Source organism: Macaca nemestrina, chromosome 9 (assembly GCF_043159975.1).
Source record: "Macaca nemestrina isolate mMacNem1 chromosome 9, mMacNem.hap1, whole genome shotgun sequence".
NCBI classification, from domain to species: Eukaryota; Metazoa; Chordata; class Mammalia; order Primates; family Cercopithecidae; genus Macaca; species Macaca nemestrina.
This window is the reverse complement of record NC_092133.1, coordinates 32079466-32099140: the sequence shown is the minus strand read 5'-3', so window position 1 is coordinate 32099140 and position 19675 is coordinate 32079466. Positions and strand designations below refer to the sequence as shown.

General features: G+C 44.6%; 1 protein-coding gene across 2 annotated transcripts in view; it reads right to left on the bottom strand.

The window, feature by feature from the left end:
- LOC105478367 (F-box and WD repeat domain containing 4) overlaps positions 1-19675 on the bottom strand; it is an 88081-nt gene that overhangs the window by 51680 nt on the left and 16726 nt on the right. For both annotated transcript variants that reach the window (XM_071069240.1, XM_071069241.1), the window contains exons 2-5: positions 17249-17348; positions 14072-14253; positions 13502-13634; positions 8154-8248 (exon numbers count right to left, since the gene is read on the bottom strand). In XM_071069240.1, the coding sequence (XP_070925341.1) occupies positions 8154-8248; positions 13502-13634; positions 14072-14253; positions 17249-17348 (510 nt within the window). The remainder of the gene's footprint in view (positions 1-8153; positions 8249-13501; positions 13635-14071; positions 14254-17248; positions 17349-19675) is intronic.

Genomic DNA, 19675 nt, shown 5'->3' with positions numbered 1-19675 from the left:
AAGCTATTTCCAACAAGGTACATAAAGAGCTAGTGACTAAGTATGGCATGCATATGCATATCCATGTTAGAATATACTTTTTAGGACCAAAGGACCCTACTGTAATTACAAATTCTTCTCAGATCATAATCCCATTTATTTTATTACTTCTCCAAGAATCAGTGGAGTAGGAGGAAGTATTTGTGAGGCTAAAATATAATAATAATAATCAATGGGAGGAAGATAAACATGGAAATCTATATCTTAGAATAGTCTGTCCCCGGCCCTAACTTGCAATATAAGGAGAAATCACTTGAATGGACTGCACACTTTCCCACCTGCCCCATGGCCCAAAGGAAGGAAGGGCAGGAGGGGTCAGAATCAGATTGAAGTGTGTGTCCCTCGAAGAGCTGAGAAAGCACAGGTAAGAGGAGAAAGAGCTCCTACACAGCACCTTCATTTGAGGAGTAACACCCACATCCTGACTATTATATCTTGTACCTCCAAAACTCCAGCTCCCGGAATTCCCTTTGAACCTCCGACTGCAACCCAGAGTTAGGATACAGCAGTGGCTACAATTACACACTTGCTTGGGAAGGGGTGGGGGGGTGCTGCATGTGACAGGCCATGAAAGGTCCCTGCCTATAAAACAGACTGAAAAACAAACCCTTAATTTAAATGTTAATGAAAGTGCTGTGGAGACATCAGAGGCTTCCCGGCTGCTCAGAGAACAGCTACACCAGCCACAGAATTTATGGCTCCCCTTCACCCTCCCGCCTCCCTCTCTGCCTCATCACCCACTGAAATTTAAAGAGAGAAAAAAAAGAAAACTAATTTTAACATTAACTCCATGCTTCCACCTTGGGATGTGATTGCTAAATTATCTGTTGGCAGAACGGTGATCAAAGGCGGAAAAACACAGGCACGTTGTACACACAACCCAGAAAAGTCAGCAGCAGCTAAAGCAGGAAAATTCCCTTTTCCCTTCCTGATGAGCAGAGTGGAAGAAAGAGTAGTGCAGGTAGGGACTGGAGCTGGGAGGTGTAGGCAGTGGGAGGAAGAGAAAGATGACTGATCCGTCCAGCATGCTCCCAAGGCCCTGGCCCTGTCTCAACCTCATCTGAGAACTTACCACACTCTACTACCTATTTTACTTGTCGGTCTCTCCCATCAGACTATGCTGTCTAGTTCACTGTTGTCTCTCTAGTGACCAGAACATGGTAATGCTTAAGCAGAATCTGAAGAGAGAGAGACAGAGAGAGGAAGGTGGGTGTTGAGGAGGAAGGGAGACAGAAAGAGAGACAGAGAGAGATGGAGAAAGAGAATTTAAACACTAGACGGAGAGATAGAAATGCATCCCTGTTAGCAGGGAGCCAAGTCTGGACACATCAACTCTGTATCCACAGTATTCAGCAGTCTGCAGCAGCCTCTGTTTCTACTTGTAGGGTTTCATTTAAGTCAGCTCTTGACAAGTGGGCCAGTCATGCTGGCCAAGGAAGGAGCTCCCACAAATGGGTTCTGGGCCAGTCAGGGCTGGGAGAGTGCTGGTCTCAGGCCAGCAGCTCAGCACATGAGCCTCCCTGTGCCTATCCTGCCCTGGGTAATGGCAGAAATCCAGGGTCTTGAGGAATTGAAACCCACCCCTGTGGTATTTGTTCCTTGCTACTGATGGGTATGACTGTCTGAGAGGCTTGGATATGCACGCGCAATCAACTCCAGGGTGGAGGGCACTGTACTGAGATTTAGCAGGACTTAACTCCAAATCAATGACATCCCCACACTGATCCCTTTCCAATTTTAGCTCGCTGCCAGTTGAACCAGTGGACCCACCTAGAATTACCTGCAGCTTCCATCTTTCTCCGGGTGTCATGATGCCCCTTCCAGCCACGCCAGCCCTGGGCCCTCCATGGTGTCTTTGTCCCTGCGATTCTCTCATCCAGGGCACCACAGGCAGGAAGCTCCCTCCTCTACTCTGCAGTTTCGCAAAGGGGGACACCAAGCCACTCTTTGACTAGCTCTTCAGGTCTTCTTTCCCTAGACAAGACCCAGAAGAAACTACCCCCTCTGCCCCTGACCCCAGGAAAGGAGAAGAGAGAGGTCCCCAAGTCAGCTACAGTCCATGCCATCAGGAGGACCAGCTACAATGCAGAGCACTACAGTCATCCACCTGAGTCTTTCCTCAAGTTATCAAGGTCAGGCATCCCCTTTACACCCAGCTGTCCACAGCCAGCCAGAAAAAGAAAAACTCAGAGGCACAATCTTTACTTTTGATTCTTCCTCCCCTAGAAGCACTTAGTGAGTTATAAAGTCCAGGGCTAAAGGACTGCTGCACCACTGGCAACTGAAAGAATCTGAACTGCAAGTTGGCTACCTCTTTTTGCAATCTTTCAAACCTCTCTGTCAGAGAAAACTCCAGATGCAATTACTTTTCACTAAAGAAAGATGTATTTCAACAGGCCGCTGAATATGCATCTACCACACACACAGCACACAGTAAACCCTGTAGCTACTGGGAACAAACACCCTCCTTTCCCCAAAACCCACCCCCTTACCGAACAGTACACAGTGATTGCTTTCCTTCCAGACTCTCCCTCACCTCTGGGAGAAATGAAGCAAGAAGGGGCAGCTCCTCCATCAAAACCCCCCAGAGGCTGCAACTCACTTTACAAATTTGAATCGGTACATTTCATGCAGACTTGGACTAATCCCCCCAAAAACAAACAGGCCACCACAGTGAGCAAAGTTACACAAAATTATATTGTATATTTAATAACACAGCTAAGTCAAGTTTCTACACCTATACCACTCATATATTTCCCTAATGACAGAAGTGGGAGAGAAGGGATTAAAACCCAAGTGTCATGGGAAGTCTTCCTGACCACACTCACTCACACGATAGCAAGTGTCCTTTGGAGATGGGGAAAGGGTTCTGCTGAGCACTTTTTTTTTCTTGGAGGGCAATAAATATGGTGTATGCAGAGGGACGAGGAGCTGTGGGCTCCTCTCCCTTCCCCTCCCAGGCAAACAGGATAGGTAGGTCTACAGGTTCACTTCACCACCTGCCTCCCATGACTGGCTTGGAGGGGGCCCTGAAAGCTGAAGATCTGTGTGCATTCACACTCCTGGAATGGTGCAAGCATTCACAGCTACCTGAGTGAGCCTAAGCCTCAATCATATGCTGCTTCTCCCACCCCTCCCTGTCTCAACTCTGGCCTCCAGGAAAAGAGAATGTTCACAGGTCCCCACAGAGCCTTTTATGGGCCACAGCTACCATCCAAGATGCTGGTGAATAAGGCACAGCAGTGATCAAAGGCCTGCTTGTCCCTCAGCACGCAGGACATGGGAACAGGCTAGGGACCTGGGTACAAACTACTGCCTCTTCTGCCCCATTCCACATGTGGCCCTGCATTGATCTTCCCTGGGCCTCAGTTTTTGCCTTTCCCCAAAAGAAAATGACACTCCCCCTTCCTCCCCAACCAAGGACAGCCTAGGTTAAGGCACTTAGTATAATCTGGTAATCATTACAGCCATGTGCCTATCGTATCCCCACCACTGAATAAGATCCTTGGGGAAGCTGCCACGTATCAAGTGTTCAGTAAATACACAAGGAGTGAGGTGAAAGGGTAAGAAGGGAAGAGATGGAAAGTCAAAGGGAATGAAGTTAAGTGTTTAATATTTCTACATTTCCTCATACTTTAGTATTTACTGCATTCAGCTGGAAATAATTTTTAAATGGCAATAAAACATATTACACATTTTTAAAAATCTGCTTTTTGGCCAGGCATAGCTTTTCACACCTGTAATCTCAGCACTTCAGAAGGCCAATGTGGGAGGATCACTTGAGCCCAACAGTTCAAGGCCGCAGTGAACTATAATTGTGCCACTGTACTCCAGGCAAGATCCTGTCTCCAAAAAAAAAAGAGTCTGCTTTTCTGTGTTACTCATGGGAAGTTGCTCAGAATTCCATGTGACCTCAGGAGGTTGTATCTCTGAGGCCTGTGAGCTGAAGGTATTCCTGCCCCAAAATTATACTCAGACATATGCCCCTCCACCCCAGGCATGCCTCCAGCATCTCATTCCTGGGTCATCTTAACCTGTCCTTCTATCAATCATCCAGCAACTCCAGGTGAGACCTCCTCTACAGAAGAAGGGTTTCTTTTCTAAGTCATGAATCTTAAAAACAGGATTACTGGTGTTGAACAATAAGATGGGTAGGAGGGTATGTGGGAGGCAGAAGAAAAGGTCCTTGCCTACCACTTTCCTTTGGAGCCTGCTGGTTCTCCTTCTCTGTTTTTTGACTATCTACACATGGCTCTAAGCACATAACCAGTATTAAATACCATCCTCCATGACTCTTTACAAATTAAGAACTCAAAGTAAAGGAAGAAAGGAAAGAAGACATTTGAACACAGAACAGATACCTGCTTTCTCTCAGTTGTGAGGACCTCAAATTAAGCCTCTGGATTGAGGTTTCATGTTTCATACAAGTGCCTGAGTACATACAAAAGAAGAGAAGGTAGAAAAGTCCCAGCATCAAAGATAAATAAGATTAATATGTCTGATAAATTATTTTAAATAGAAGAAAGAGATAAATTGAGAAAAGAGCTGTGCTAGGTCTCCTAACTGTCCAGGTTCCTCCTAACTGCATAAGGGAGCAACAAAGGGCTGAGAAATTGGCAGGTAAACCAGGAGTACTTGCCCTAGGGCCAGTACACTGGCTGCCACATCCCTTCATATTCTCTATGAGGAGTCCAGGGTCTATCACATTAGTGACGCTGACAACCATACTCAACAGGAATGGTGGCAGGGAGGGGAACTGAAGGTGGTCATTGAGGGCAGGAATGCTACAGGGGGAAGAGAGATTCCTACTGAGTCCCCACCTCAATAAGACTGCAAAAGAGCAGGGAAAATCCCTGGGGCCAGGAGGAGCCCAGGAAAAAGGTAGAGACTTGACAGCAGTTGAAGCCACTAAGCAAATGCTAAACCAGGCAAGAAAGGATTCTGGTTGACATTACATTATAGCCCTTTTTGAGGATCACTTGAGGCCAGGAGTTCATAACCAGCCTGGGTGATAAAGTGAAACCCTATCTCAATATGCATAACACATATATATTACAGCCCTTTTAGCTTTTCAGAGTATTAATATTTTCATATAAATTATTTCAGGTCATCTTCACAATAATCTAATAAGGTCTATAAAGGAAAGAGTGTTCATATTTAATATAAGGAAACTGAGGCTGGGAGTGGGAATGACTTGTCTGAGGCCACACTGCTAGTTGAAGGCAAAGCAGAACTCATCTCCCAGACTGCTTTAAAGAACAGACCCTGAGGCTGGGAGGCAGTGTCTCTCAAGACTGAGAAAATGAATGAGTTTATTGAAAGGTTCAAATTCACGGTCACATTGAGAAGAAATGGATCTAATAATGAGGTCAAAAGACCCTATTCCCAGTATATTCTTTGGGTAAGAGAAAAAGAGGCAGAGATAACACCGGCATACACTCTGGTCATCTAGTGTAAAGACAGAATCTCAAACACAAACTATTTTTTAAAAGACCCCAAGACCTCATTTCTGGAGTTAGGGGAAGATCATCTTAAATAACTGTGGGTCAGGAGCTGACAGAGTGAAAGAATCATCCCAAGGCTGAGGTGGGAAGATGGCTTGAGCCCAGGAGTTCAAGACCAGCCTGGGTAACACTGTGAGACCTCTCTCAAAAAAAAAAAAATTCATCCCAGGGCCAAGAAGAGGACAGGAAGACCCTGAAGATGAATGTGAAGAAAACATAAGGCCTAGGTCTTCACCAAAGATGAGACACATCAAAGCCTTAGCAGAGGGTCTGGCACAGAGCAGATGACTACTAAATGTTAGCTGCTACTAGTAGTGGCAGTCATATAGTAGTAGTAATGCTAGAAAGCTAGGTCCTTCCCCAAAGCCAGTCTCCAAGTTGTGACTAAAAAACCCAAAATCAGCTTACTGTAATCTTAAATGCTTCTTAATGATGAGGGCAGACTCTGTCCTCAACCTCTTTTATTGACACCATCTTCAATAGTTGTTGTGCCCTATTCTGTTAAGAGGTAGCCTAACACATTCCAGAAGAGGAGGCTGGAATAGAGAAATGTGGGGTAGGGATGCAGGGCAGAGCCTGTTTGTGTTCTTTGGCTTCAATCCATATGCAGGAAGCACACGGACCATCTCCAGCCCTGAGAGCGTCTCTCTACCACCACCTCCACTCCAGTCTCCCCAAACCAGCAGAAGTCTACAAGCAACCATTAAGACAAAGTCACCAGCACACTTGTCACTTCTCACTGGCTATAGCACTTTCCTTCTATTCAGCCTACAGATGCCCAGGTCTGGCTAACTGGCTTTAAAAAGGGCAGCATTAGGAAGAAACGGAGGAGGAGACAGAGCTCAATGGCTCCATTTTCCACTCTCCGCTCCCACACACTTAGCCTCTCCACTCCCTGCTGGTCTTTCCTTCCCTCTTTCCTACGATTGCTAGAATGATTTGTTTTGAACAGCGACAGGTTTATAGGTTAGCCGACACCTCTGCTCTGTGGAATTTTAATTAACTTCTCCCATCGTCAATATGCTAAGGAACGGGGTCTCCATTCTCTGGGGTCAGCAATGTGTTTCAGGTCCTGCTATATCAGCCGTCAAATTGAAGAATTAATGACATGGCTAATCGGCTCTAATTCTTAGAAAGAAAAAAAATCTGAAAGGGAGTTGTAGAAGAGAGCAGGAGGAGGGGTGCAGGCTCCATAGGGTGAGGAGAAAGAAGCTGAAGGGCCTAAGCGAAGTGGGCAGGACCAGGTCTCTTATAAAATAAGCAACTGACTTAAACCTAGTGTTGGAGGGTGGCAGCCCTACAGCTTTCACATTTCCATGTGAGTAGGGTGAAGGAAGTGGACGAAGATCCTAGGAAAATGTTGTGATAGAACAGGTATAGGAGAATCTATGTACCCTGCAGGGGAGGAGAGGGATTCTGTCTCGGTTCCAGAGAGCCTTGAAAGCAGAACTCGGGATGCAAACCTCACTTGTCCATAGGTAAGGTTAAAGACATAACAGTCAGGGCCAGGTGCAGTGGCTCATGCACTTTGGGAGGCCAAGATGGGAGGATCACCTGAGGCCAGGAGTTCAAAACCAGCCTGGTCAATATAGAAACACCCCATTTCTAAAAACAAAACAAAACAAAAACAAACAAACAAAAAAGAACAAAAATAACCCACCCCATTTCTAGGGCCGGGTGCGGTGCCTCACACCTGTAATCCCAGCACTTTGGGAGGCCGAGGCGGGCGGATCACGAGGTCAGGTGATCCAGACCATCCTGGCTAACACGGTGAAACTCTGTCTCTATTAAAAATACGAAAAATTAGCTGGGCGTGGTGGCAGTCGCCTGTAGTCTCAGCTACTTGGGAGGCTGAGGCAGGAGAATGGCATGAACCCAGGAGCCGGAGCTTGTAGTGAGGCGAGATGGTGCCACTGCACTCCAGCCTGGGTGACAGAGCAAGACTCTGTCTCAAAAAAAAAAAAAAAAAGAAACACCCCATTTCTAAATATAAAATAAAATAAATAATAATAAAAAAAGAGAAGTAACAATCAGGCCAAACGGTACAGTAAAGCCATCATCAAAATTTCACAGTTTTGCTATAATAATCAATGTCACTACTTCACATACATGTCTTTGTTTGAGGACCCAGCTGGATCTGGGCCCCAAGCCTCTCCTGATGACTTAAGTCTGTAAGGGATACTCCAGAGGCCATTTTCCAAGGGGAGCAAAGCAGACATGTGAGTTGTAAGAGCAGGTTGGCTGGTGTTGTCACCTTCCAAGGGTGGTGAGAGGCCTCTGCTTCAGGAATGACCCCAGAGGACAACTGTTCCAGAAGGGACACTCCTGGTTAACAGCTGGATTCTTAGTTATATTCTCATATAGTACTCTTTCCTTAACATTTCTGAGGTTAGATGCTTAGGAAATTTGCATTTAGAAGGTTATTTCAATCCCACGCATATATGAAGTGACCTAAACACCTCAAATCTCTGGAGGATTAAAAAAATCTCCAAGACAGTGACTCAAAGCAACCTAGAATACACAACAGGAAGATTTTCTAGCTCACCTGATCTAGTAAAATAAATGCATTATTATACAGGACAAAACTACATCCAAATATGTCTCCCTTACCTGAGTAATGGGCTGATAGCAATGGACCAGACTCGGTCTTCAGTCTGGATGGTGTGTAAGCACTGCCCCAGCCGGCCTGAGGCCAAAGGCCACACCTAGAAACAGGAGAGGAGATGCTCTCGTTGGCATTGCCTGGGATCAGTGGGGAGGAGAGGTGCTCCGGCAGGGGTGACTGTTGGAGGTGGAGAAATGGGGAATCCTTTATGCCCTGCACACACAGAGCTCAGGTATCAGCAGAGGAGCCCCTGCAGCTTCTGGCTCACCTACCCCCACAGATAGGGCCTAGCTCTCCATCCTAACCACCCTCTTTTACTTCCACTCAGAGCCCTTACTTACCAGCCAACTTTATATTGGGGAATCAGAAGTTCCACATTCCTCAGCTGAGACTTGACTGAGAAGAAGTGGGTGGGTGGGGCTTGCCTCTCTTGACAGCTTTCCTGTATTTGTGGATTTTCCTTTCTCCTATCTCTCACCAAGATTTTACTTTGGAGAAGTAGGGAGAGGGAAGAAGATCAAGGCACAATATAGGGGGACAGCAATAGAATCAGGGAGAGCAAGGGAAGGAAAGAATGGAAGAAGAAGAAAGACTTCTAAGTGGGAAGGTGGTGTGTTGTTGTTTGTTTGTTGATAATGCCCAGGATCCAAAACTATTCACGTCAGCAGGGAATTTAGCACCTAGTGTCACCAAAAGTAGCAGAAAAGCTTAACTCTTTTAAGCTTCCATATCTCCTACAGGTTAAAAATATTGCTTGGAGCACATTATCTGGTCCCTATCAGTCAGGAATGTACATTAGCAGCCACTCTGGGCTTAACTCTAATCAACACTCACAGAGCCCTCTCAGCAGTCAGTGCATTTAGACATCTCCCATTAAGTACAGGACTCCCCCCTCACCTCACCCTACCCTAGATGACACACACAGGGACATAAGCCTCTAACCAAACAGAAAGGAAACCTCAGACATACAGGGCTATCCCAAGACAGCAGCAACAGAGGGATCCAGAGGCAGCCAGATGGATCAGTGACCTCTTAAGGTCCCAGCAGTGCTATAAGGGGAACATACAAAACTCAGGCAGGACCTTAGATGGAAGAACTTTAAAGGAAACATTCCTTGAGTGTAAAGGGTAGGTGATGGAGTAGGGGTGATCCTGGCTTCTTAGGGTCACATGATAACTCTTCCCTATAAAAGGAGAAAGTGTTTCTTAGAGTTTGTGTGTATGATAGGTGTGGGGGATGGGATGATTGTGTGAGTTACTTTTCCCAACACAGTGAAAAGAAAATAAACGTAAGAAGAAGATCCTAAATGAGGAGGAGCAGAAAACAAAGGTAAACACCACAACTTTTCCTGAGTGCCATGATTCAGGCCTGCTCTTTGGACTCTATAGCCCTTTGGCAATAACTAGATACATTTCCAATGTACTCTTTTAGGCAGCCCAGCTAAAAAGAGAGCTTTGCCTTTTCCCTGACACAAACTCCCTGGGAGGCAGATTCTTTCTTGGGGGTGAGGAAACACTAAAGATTCTGATTACAAAATCTATGGGGAAGGCCTAGGCCTGAATTCACTAATGTCCTCCATGGAAAGGGAAGGTGGATTCCTAGATTCTGCAAACCACAGAACAAGGTTCCTGGTCTCCAGGAGCGGCTCAGGAAGCATGCCACCAATTCTGAGCATGATCTTAAGTGGCCCTCCTGGCTTAGCCCAGCAACACATTATCCTCCAGAAACATGAGATTCCATCCTGGCACCTGAGGGACAGGAGTTGACAACAATACGCTGATCCTATCTTTGCCCTCCATGGCCAAATTCAAAACAGATCCAACCCTGGAAAAGATTCAGTGGGAGTGGTCTTTTTATTTTTATTTTTCGAGATTTTTTTTTTTTTTTTTTGAGAGTCTTACTCTGTCGCCCAGGCTGAAGTGCAGTGGCGCAATCTCGGCTCACTGTAAACTCCACCTCCTGGGTTCATGCCATTGTCCTGCCTCAGCATCCCGAGTAGCTGGGTCTACAGGCGCCTGCCACCAAGCCTAGCTAATTTTTTTGTATTTTCAGTAGAGACAGGGTTTTGCCATGTTAGCCAGGATGGTCTCAATCTCCTGACCTCGTGATCCACCTGCCTCAGCCTCCCAAAGTGCTGGGATTACAGGTGTGAGCCACCGCGCCCGGCGGAGAGTGGACATTTATACAGTTCTTTTAAAAAGCAGACTGGTGGCCAGGCGCGGTGGCTCAAGCCTGTAATCCCAGCACTTTGGGAGGCTGAGGCAGGTGGATCACGAGGTCAGGAGATCGAGACCATCCTGGGTAACACGGTGAAACCCCGTCTCTACTAAAAAATACAAAAAAAACTAGCCGGGCGCGGTGGCGGGCGCCTGTAGTCCCAGCTACTCGGGAGGCTGAGGCAGGAGAATGGCGTAAACCCGGGAGGCGGAGCTTGCAGTGAGCTGAGATCCGGCCACTGCACTCCAGCCTGGGCGACAGAGCCAGACTCCGTCTCAAAAAAATAAAAAGCAGACTGGTGATATGCATCACGACTTTTAAAATGATCACAGCCTTTAACTCAGTAATTTTGTTGATGAAAATCTATCCTAAAGAAAATAATCCTAAAACAAAAGAAAAACCTAAATGGTAAAATATTCCCTGCAGCCTGCAATTGCAGAAAAAAGCATGCATAGGCTTTGGCATCTGACCAATCTGGATTTGAACCCTAGTTGCTACTTATTATCTTTGATCTTAGGAGTAACTTCTTAGCTTCCGTTTCCTCATCTGTCAAATGAGAAATGATGCCTATCTCAGGGTTATAGTGTGGAAAAGTGGAGATACGCATAAGGCATTTAGCACAGCAGCATAGTATTTGGTAGGTATCAGGCAAACAATAATGGTGGTTCTTATTACAATAAATCTTCCCTTCTAAGCCAGATGTGATCTGATCTCTCTACCTTCTAAACTTTCTGGCTCTTTCCCTAGAGCTTTATACTCCACAGTCCTAGCCACTTCCAATCAGCTCCATGGCCAGGTATGCACATCTCTTCTCAACCTAAGGGTAAGAGGCTGTATCTTCCTTACTTCTGAAGAGCCCAGGTGCCTCTGTACCAAGCCTCATACATAGTAGGCACTCGTAAGAAAGAATAGAGAAATAAAGAAGGAAACGAAGGAATGGTTAGTACCAGCCCAGGCTCATTAAGAACATAAGCTATCATCTTTTCACATCTCAGGATGGGGCTGGCCCCACTAAAGTCCAGAGACGCAATCCAAGCTAAGCCACAGAAAACCTGAAACTGAGATTGTGGGAAGGGGAAGGAAGAGGGTTCTTTGGACAGTCCCTAGCTCAGATGTCTTGCAAAGAGATTGTTTTACTTCCCTTTACCCCATAAAATAAATCTCTTTCCTAAAATACAGTACATATTTGGGGAACTCCCCAAAAATAGATGGTTACAGGCAAATATCACTGTAAATTCTTATGAAGGTTCAGGTGTATTAGAAGCCTGGAGAAGCAGCTGTAGAATTTCAGATGCCACTGAAAAGAAATGACGTTTCAGTTATAAAAGACAAACTGAATATAACAGTAATGTAGAAATGGCTCAGGATAACAAAGGGCTGGATGCAAAGACAACAACAGAAAGGAGGGAAACCCAGCATCTGGAAAGCCAGGAAAGAAGAGTTGGCAGAGAGGTCACAGGGGAGCTGCAAACCAGCTGACCAGCTTTCAGGACCAGAGAAGAGAATTCTGTCACTGACCTAAAAGAAATCCTCAGAAGGATTAAGATGGACTGTGGTGACAATTTTAGAAGGAAGAATTTATTTTAGATCTTTTAAAAAATCTAAGATACTAAATAGGGCTAAACCAGTACTCAAACATGAAACTAACCCAATACCTCAAATAAACTTGCTATTATTCTTCAACGGTAAGCAATCCACACCCTTAGATTGCTATCTGTGGTTATAAAGCTTAGTTTTATACTGCTCTGAGTTTCAGACTACAGAGAATAGAAGAAAGAGGTGTCACTGAAAAGGAGGAACTTGGGGAAGCCTGAAGCCATGACAGGAAGATGGCTAGAATAAGACAGGAATACCTAGGTCACACATGCCACAAAAGGTTTCTATGCAAACTGACTTTTGAGCAGTATAACACGTTTAGGTCTGGATCTTTTCAGGGAATGGTACAAGGACAGTGACCAATCAGAAGCCTGAAGTAAGTAGAAAGTAGGGTAACAGGAAGCAAGTGACAGGAAATTCAGTTTCCATGTTGGTTCAAAAGATATGCTGGATTTTTCTCAAGCTTCCTGTGCTGGTGTGCATTCTCTCTGACAGAGTACAAAGTAAGGCAGAAAATAGTAAAGGGAGGAGAAACTTCCATAAAAAGAAGGGAACATATTTAGCCCTTCTTTTTACATAAAATAGCAATATTTCTATATGGAGGTGTAATCACCAGAGGGTACATGCAGTCAGAGAAGTTACTGAGTAAAGATTGCAATTTCCCTCTCCTGAGTCCTCTCCCTATGTGTTTTTGAGGCCCATTTGCTGACATACCAGCAAGCATTTTGTTCCTGTTAGTACTATGGAACCTAGATGCTAGGAAACACGTAACAAGACACTATTGGGCCTCCTGCATCACCAACTGAATTGTCAGCAAAGTTCCCACAGCAACCCTAAAGGACCAGGCCCGTGTAGGCCCTGGCTACAGCTGTTGGGCACATGCCTGGAGAAAGACTTCTCTGTCTCACAGGTGGGAGCCTATTTGACCCAGATGTGGATGAGTCCATGAAGTCAGGATCATGCTATTTATCAGCCTCACTTTCTTTTATGCTTTGCTTTGGTGGATATCTGTGGACCGGGCAATTTGGCAAAGATGCAACAAACAACACCCCTCTCTCATAGTCTCTACTGCTTACTGACCACATCACTCTCCAGAGAAACAGTGAAAACACATTTTAATTATCAGCCTGATTGCTTATAAACAAGGTGGTGAAAAATTAACCTCCCTAAACAGAGAGCAGGCAATAAGGAGGGAGATTTTAAAATAAAATATTAGGGTCAGAACTCAACCCACAAACTTGAGGAAACGCAACTCAGGGAGGAAAGGCTGCCAGGTCCTCTGTTTTTGAGTTCACGCCACATTGCAAGTGAGTGGCAACCTTCCCAGCCACTGTCCACTCCTTTCCCAGTCCAGTTGGCAGGGACAACACCTGGCATGGCAAGCTGCATGCCAGAGGCACATAAGTGAGTCCTTTATTGTGTCGTTTTATCCCCCGCCCCCAGCCGATACTCTCAGCCAATCCTGGGACTCGGGGCTCTATCCACCCCACTCCCTATAGACAGGAGAGAGTAATAGTATGTAACGGGGAGACCACCTCACCTTGGCCGTCCTGTCCCTGGAGCCACTCACAATGATGCCTCCTTTGCAATCCACACAGTTCACCTCCTGTTCATGAGCCGAGTACTTGACAGTGAAGGTGCTGTGAATCTTATGAACGCCAATCTTCCCATCTCTAGGAGAGAAATAAGGAGCCGACCCCCAAGAACCAATTATTCTTTCGGTAGGAAGAGAACAACTCTCCAGAAACAGCCTAAGTCTCCAGTGACATCCAAATTTGCTAAGCAATAGGCAATTCAGCCCAGTATGGTGCTGACTTTCTAGATACCTTTACTTCTTCAGCACACCTGGGGCTGAACAGAGCTGAGAGACAAAATATATGTTCCCCTGGAGAATATCAAAACCAGCTTCACTTTTCATTAGAAGCTCTTCCTGTTTTCCTTCTCCAGCTAACCCTATTAACTCTTTTTATAAAATCTCTCTGCTTTAAATGGAAAACCCTCCGTCTCCCTCCTCGTCCCTTTGGAGTTAAAACAGAAAAGTCAGAGACAGGCAGAATGTCCCCGAAAAATAAGATGGAAAAGGGTGGAAGGAGAAACCTGCAGCACTTACCCTCCTGCACTGATAATATGCGAGTTGGCCAGCACAAAGTGGCAAACGTCCTCATCATGCCCAGCAAAGACTCCTAGAGGCCGACGGTTCAAGCTGGCACCATCTGGACGGAACTGGTAGGCCAGGATGAAATTAGCCTGGGATATGTACAGAGAATCATCCTCTAGCTGCATCCAGGGCATCTGACTGAAACGATGGAAAATAAAATTTAAGTCATCAAGATACAGTATGAAAACTCAACTCCAATCTTTGAAGGGTCTGACCAATCCCTAACTTAGCAAGGATAACAAGGCTTATTATCTATACTTGATATCCTCCTTCAAAATTACCTACCCCTCAGCTATCCTCAGAAAACTAGAGTAATTGAACTTTGTGGTGATCTAATCTTCCTTGGACTTTCTAAAAGAGACTCAAAATTAAAAGACCAACTAAATACCACTTTTAATTGGAGAATATTTAATATTTCAATTACTGGCTACCTGGACTTCTCATGGGTAGGCAGAGCTTACAAAATTCAATGGTCAAGGGGTGAGAAGGGTCAAAAAGAAATCTTCAGCTGGGCACAGTGGCTCACACCTGTAATCCTAGCACTTTGGGAGGCCAAGGCAGGTGGATCACCTGAGGTCAGGAGTTCGAGACCAGCCTGACCAACATGGTGAAACCCCATCTCTACTAAAAATACAAAATTAGCCGGGCATGGTGGTGCATGCCTGTAATCCCAGCTACTCCGGAGGCTGAGGCAGAAGAATCGCTTGAACCTGGGAGGCGGAGGTTGCAGTGAGCCGAGATCGCGCCTGGTGACAGAGGGAGACTCTGTCTCAAAAAAAAAAAAAAGAAAGAAAGAAAGAAAGAAAAGAAAAAAGAAAAGAAATCTTCTAGCCAGGTGAAATAACTTTCTTTCATTCAGCATCCTCATCGATTTGAAGTATAAGTGGGAAGTTTCAAGGTTCTAGGATTCCCATACATACCTCTTCCACAATAGATCAGTTAAGGTATGATGGAGAAAAGAGAAGAATAAACCCTGGGAAGCCCCATTCCCTTATTCTGTTAGAGCTAAGGGGCCATTTTTAAGTGAAAGGAATGAAGCTATTTAGGAAAGGATGCTAATGTACTGATTAGATACCTAGATCCTCACAGGGATATCTACATTTCTGTATTAGAGGGTAAGTGTGGCAATGGAAAAACACAGCCCCAGAGCATTCTGCTACAGTTCAGGGGCTACAGAGAAAGTCAGCTCTCACAGGCAACTGATAAGAGAAATCTACAAATAGTTAAAGATTCCCTAGGCCGGGCGCGGTGGCTCAAGCCTGTAATCCCGGCACTTTGGGAGGCCGAGACGGGCGGATCACGAGGTCAGGAGATCGAGACCATCCTGGGTAACACAGTGAAACCCCGTCTCTACTAAAAATACAAAACCTTAGCCGGGCGAGGTGGCAGGCGCCTGTAGTCCCAGCTACTCGGGAGGCTGAGGCAGGAGAATGGCGTGAACCCGGGAGGCAGAGCTTGCAGTGAGCTGAGATCCGGCCACTGCACTCCAGCCTGGGTGACAGAGCGAGACTCCGTCTCAAAAAAAAAAAAAAAAAAAAAAAAAAGATTCCCTCTGCAATCTTACAGGAGGAAGAAAGGCTAGAAGGCACAGACAAGTCCTGCGGCAGGGAATGAGCCTTAAGAAGAAAGAAGACTGTCAGATACTAGGCTCTCTGGTGGAAACTAAGTCCCTTTAACAAGGTGGACATCCCACCTGTCCTATTCTACATAGGGGTCCTGGAGTTACCAGGTCCCAAGAAAAGCACAGGGACAGCTGATTCATCCCCAAGAACAGCCACCATCTCCTATTGCCAAGCCTGTCTGAGCAAACTGGGCTGTGTTTCTTCCCCAGACTCAATACAAGCGTCATGGGAATGTGGAAAAGTTCTGCAAATTGACTTGACGGGCCATTAAATGCAGCTTAGACTTTGTAGTAACTGAGTTTCTGCTCATGAGGTTTTTACAAGTGTGTGCATATATTACATGGAACATGTGTAGAGTGTGTACAGATGCCTGCTTTCTCACTCATTATGCACATTCCTCTTGAATATCCCCTTGCGTGAGTGTGTGGCACACTCAAGTAGGCAGCAAACAGAGAGGGTGGGAATTTTTGTGTTTAGAGCCATCTGGTAAACAGCCATTTGCCTAGGACAAGAAACCAGGTTCATGCCAGGTGAACAGTGGAGAATCCCAGGGCAGCCTGGTAACTGTTCTGTGTGTTTATTTGCCAAACTGCTTGAAACTAGCCCCAAAGGCAATGTGGGAAGCAGAGGGTAAAGTCCTTCATCATAAAAATCCGTCTTTCTCTCCTGCAGTTTCTTTACCATCACCACAACCACTACCCAATACCACATTATTCACAGCATCTGATGCCAGTGAAACCAGTGGAAACTGGACACAAGCAAGCAAGAAAGGTTCATCAGATGAAGAGGCCTGCCTGTGTCTTCAGCACAAGTATAGGTCACTCCAGAATGTGGAATCATGATGTTCCTTATCCATTGCAACCAATCAACAAGGAGCAATTCTTTGGTAGGGAGTCAAATAATAACTATGAAATCATTTAGCATCAATGAAGCATAAAAATCGGTGGCATTAGCGGTGCCACAGGCATTTTCTAAATTTCCTTATACTTGTTCTAAGCTCTAACTCCTGTAACATATGTATCCAAACCTTTAGATCCTACCCTGCCTTTTAATAAAGTAGGGGAGAGGACTCAGGGAAGCCAAGAATGAAGAAGTAACTCCATAGAGTAGAAGATTTAAAGAAAAATATTTGTAAAATAAGATTAATTGAAACCTTGATTTCATTTATTTCCTTTGATGGCATAAGTTAACAGAGGTTACCTTTGAGTGGTGGAGTTACAGGTTAGTTTTATTTTCTTCTTTAGAACTTTCTTTTTCTTCAAATTTCTAAAATAAGCATTGATTTCTTTATAATCATAAAAAAAGTCATTTGTTAATGTACATTTCTTGTATTCCCTTCTTTAAATGTGAAAAAAGTTGTCCTTCTGATGCCCCCTTTGTGGTATTCAAAAGCTCACCAGTGCAACCCCACCCAAGATAGCCCCATTAGCCTCTATGTAGGACCAGATTTTTTACTTTCCATTATGCTTTTATGTCCCAAGTAGCTTTAAAAAAGTCAAGAGGCTACTTGCCTGCATCTCCACTTCAGCAGAATCGCCTCTCGGCAGCGCCCCAGTCTCCAGTTCTGAGACACCTTCACCCGTTCCTTCACTGGGACACTGGTCATCCTATGTCCAGACAGAACAAATAATCCAATCACTACAACTTATTGCCAACCACAGAAAATTCCATGGGCTTACTGAGTCAGGATTCAGGAGCATCCAGAATACAAGTAAAGAGATTAGGAGACCAGGAAGGAGTAACTGTTCTCTCTCCATACTTGACTAACTAAAAAAGCCAAGGAGAAAAGCCTGTCCTTTAAACTATTAAAAATGTCCACAGTGATGCCAAAGCAATCTAATGGAGAATGGATGACAATCCTGGAACCACTGGACGTCCAGATTGGGGAAAAAAAAAAAAATGAAATGAACCCTGACCCCTACCTCACACCATACAGGAAAAGTAATTCAAAACAGGTCATAAACTTAAAATCTAAAACTATAAAGCTGTCAGAAGAAAATACATGAAAACATCTCTTTGACTACGAAGGTAGACATAGATTTCTTAGGACACAGAAAGCAATAACAGAAAATAAAAATCCAATAAATCAGACTTCATCAAATCCAAAACCTCTGTTCACCAAAATTAATACACAAGCCGTCATCTGGGAGAAAAGATTCACAGAATGCGTATCTGACAGGAGTTTGTACCCTGATGAGGAAGTCCTCTCTGTATTTGTTCATATATTTTTGGAAGACCAATAAGAAACTCTCCTACATTGTTGGTGGGAAAGCAAAATGGTACAGCCATTTTGGGAAAAGGTCTGGCAGTTTATTATAAATCTAAACATATTATGTACTCTATGAACTAGCAATAACTTTAGAGAAACAAAAACACTTACACAAGAATGTTCATAGAAGTTTTAGTAATAGCCAAAAGTGGTAAACAGCCCAGGCATCCATCAACAGGAAAGTGGATAGACACACTAGGGTAGGTTCATATAATGGACTACTACTCAGCAAAAAAAGGAAAGAAGTACTGGTACACATTGTAATGTGGATGAATCACAGAAACATTATATTGAATGAAATAAATTTTACACAAAAGAGATCGTAGTGTATGATTTCATTTACATGAAGCTTGAGAAGAGAGACAACTAACCTATGGTGAAAAAAATCAGAACAATTATTACCACCAGGGTAGGGATGGAGACTGACTAGCAAAGAACATTTGGAAACTTTCTGAGGTAATATTCTATATTTAAGTCTTGAGGGGGTTTGGGTTATACAAGTGTATATGCATTTGTGAGAAATGGACCAAATGTGCAGGATGTGGTGGCTCACAAATGTAATCACAACACTTTGGGAGGCCAAGATGGGAGGATCACTTGAGCCCAGGAAATTTAGGTTACAGTGAGCAGTAGTTCCACCACTGCACTCCAGCCTAGGCAACAGAATAAGATTCCCTCTCTAAAAAAATAAAAGAGAAAAGAAATACATCAAATGATACACAAGATTTGTGCAGTTCACTGAAATATAAATTCACTGTATATATATTTTTCTTAAAAAAAAAACCCATAAACTAATATAATCTAGTCAATGATATGCATGCACATTGAAGCCATTAGGGATAAATGTACTGATATCTGTAACTTATTTTGAAATGCATGATAAAGCAAATACAGCCAAATATTAATTGTAGAACCTAGGTGGTGCATATATGAGTGTTCATGGTACAATTCATTCAACTTTTCTATGAGTTTTAAATTCTTCAAAACATTGGAGGGTGAGTGTCAACAGTACTTTCTGGGTGAGCTGAGTTAACAGCAATAAGACAGCACACAAGCAACACGAATGGCACCGTTTGGGGATGGATTAATAGGCAATAGTGAGAAGAGATCTAAGCCCCTTAGAGAGTACACCTTTGAAGAGAATTTTGAAATCATGAGCAAGAATTTGAAAATTCCATTTTAGGCTCCCATATATCTCCTGTGTCTCCTTAGCTTGCCCCACTGCCCATACAAGGTACACTGCTTGGGACACAGAGTGATAACTGCCATGTCTGCCTGGAAATTTGCTGGCCAGGGAGAGATACACTCATTTCTTTTTTTTTTTTTTTTTTTTTTTGAGACGGAGTCTCGCTCTGTAGCCCAGGCTGGAGTGCAGTGGCCAGATCTCAGCTCACTGCAAGCTCCGCCTCCCGGGTCTACGCCATTCTCCTGCCTCAGCCTCCGGAGTAGCTGGGACTACAGGCGCCCGCCACCTCGCCCGGCTAGTTTTTTTTGTATTTTTCAGTAGAGACGGGGTTTCACCGTGTTACCCAGGATGGTCTCGATCTCCTGACCTCGTGATCCACCCGTCTCGGCCTCCCAAAGTGCTGGGATTACAGGCTTGAGCCACCGCGCCCGGCCTACACTCATTTCTTCCAGCCTCTACTTATACCTTCACATTTACCA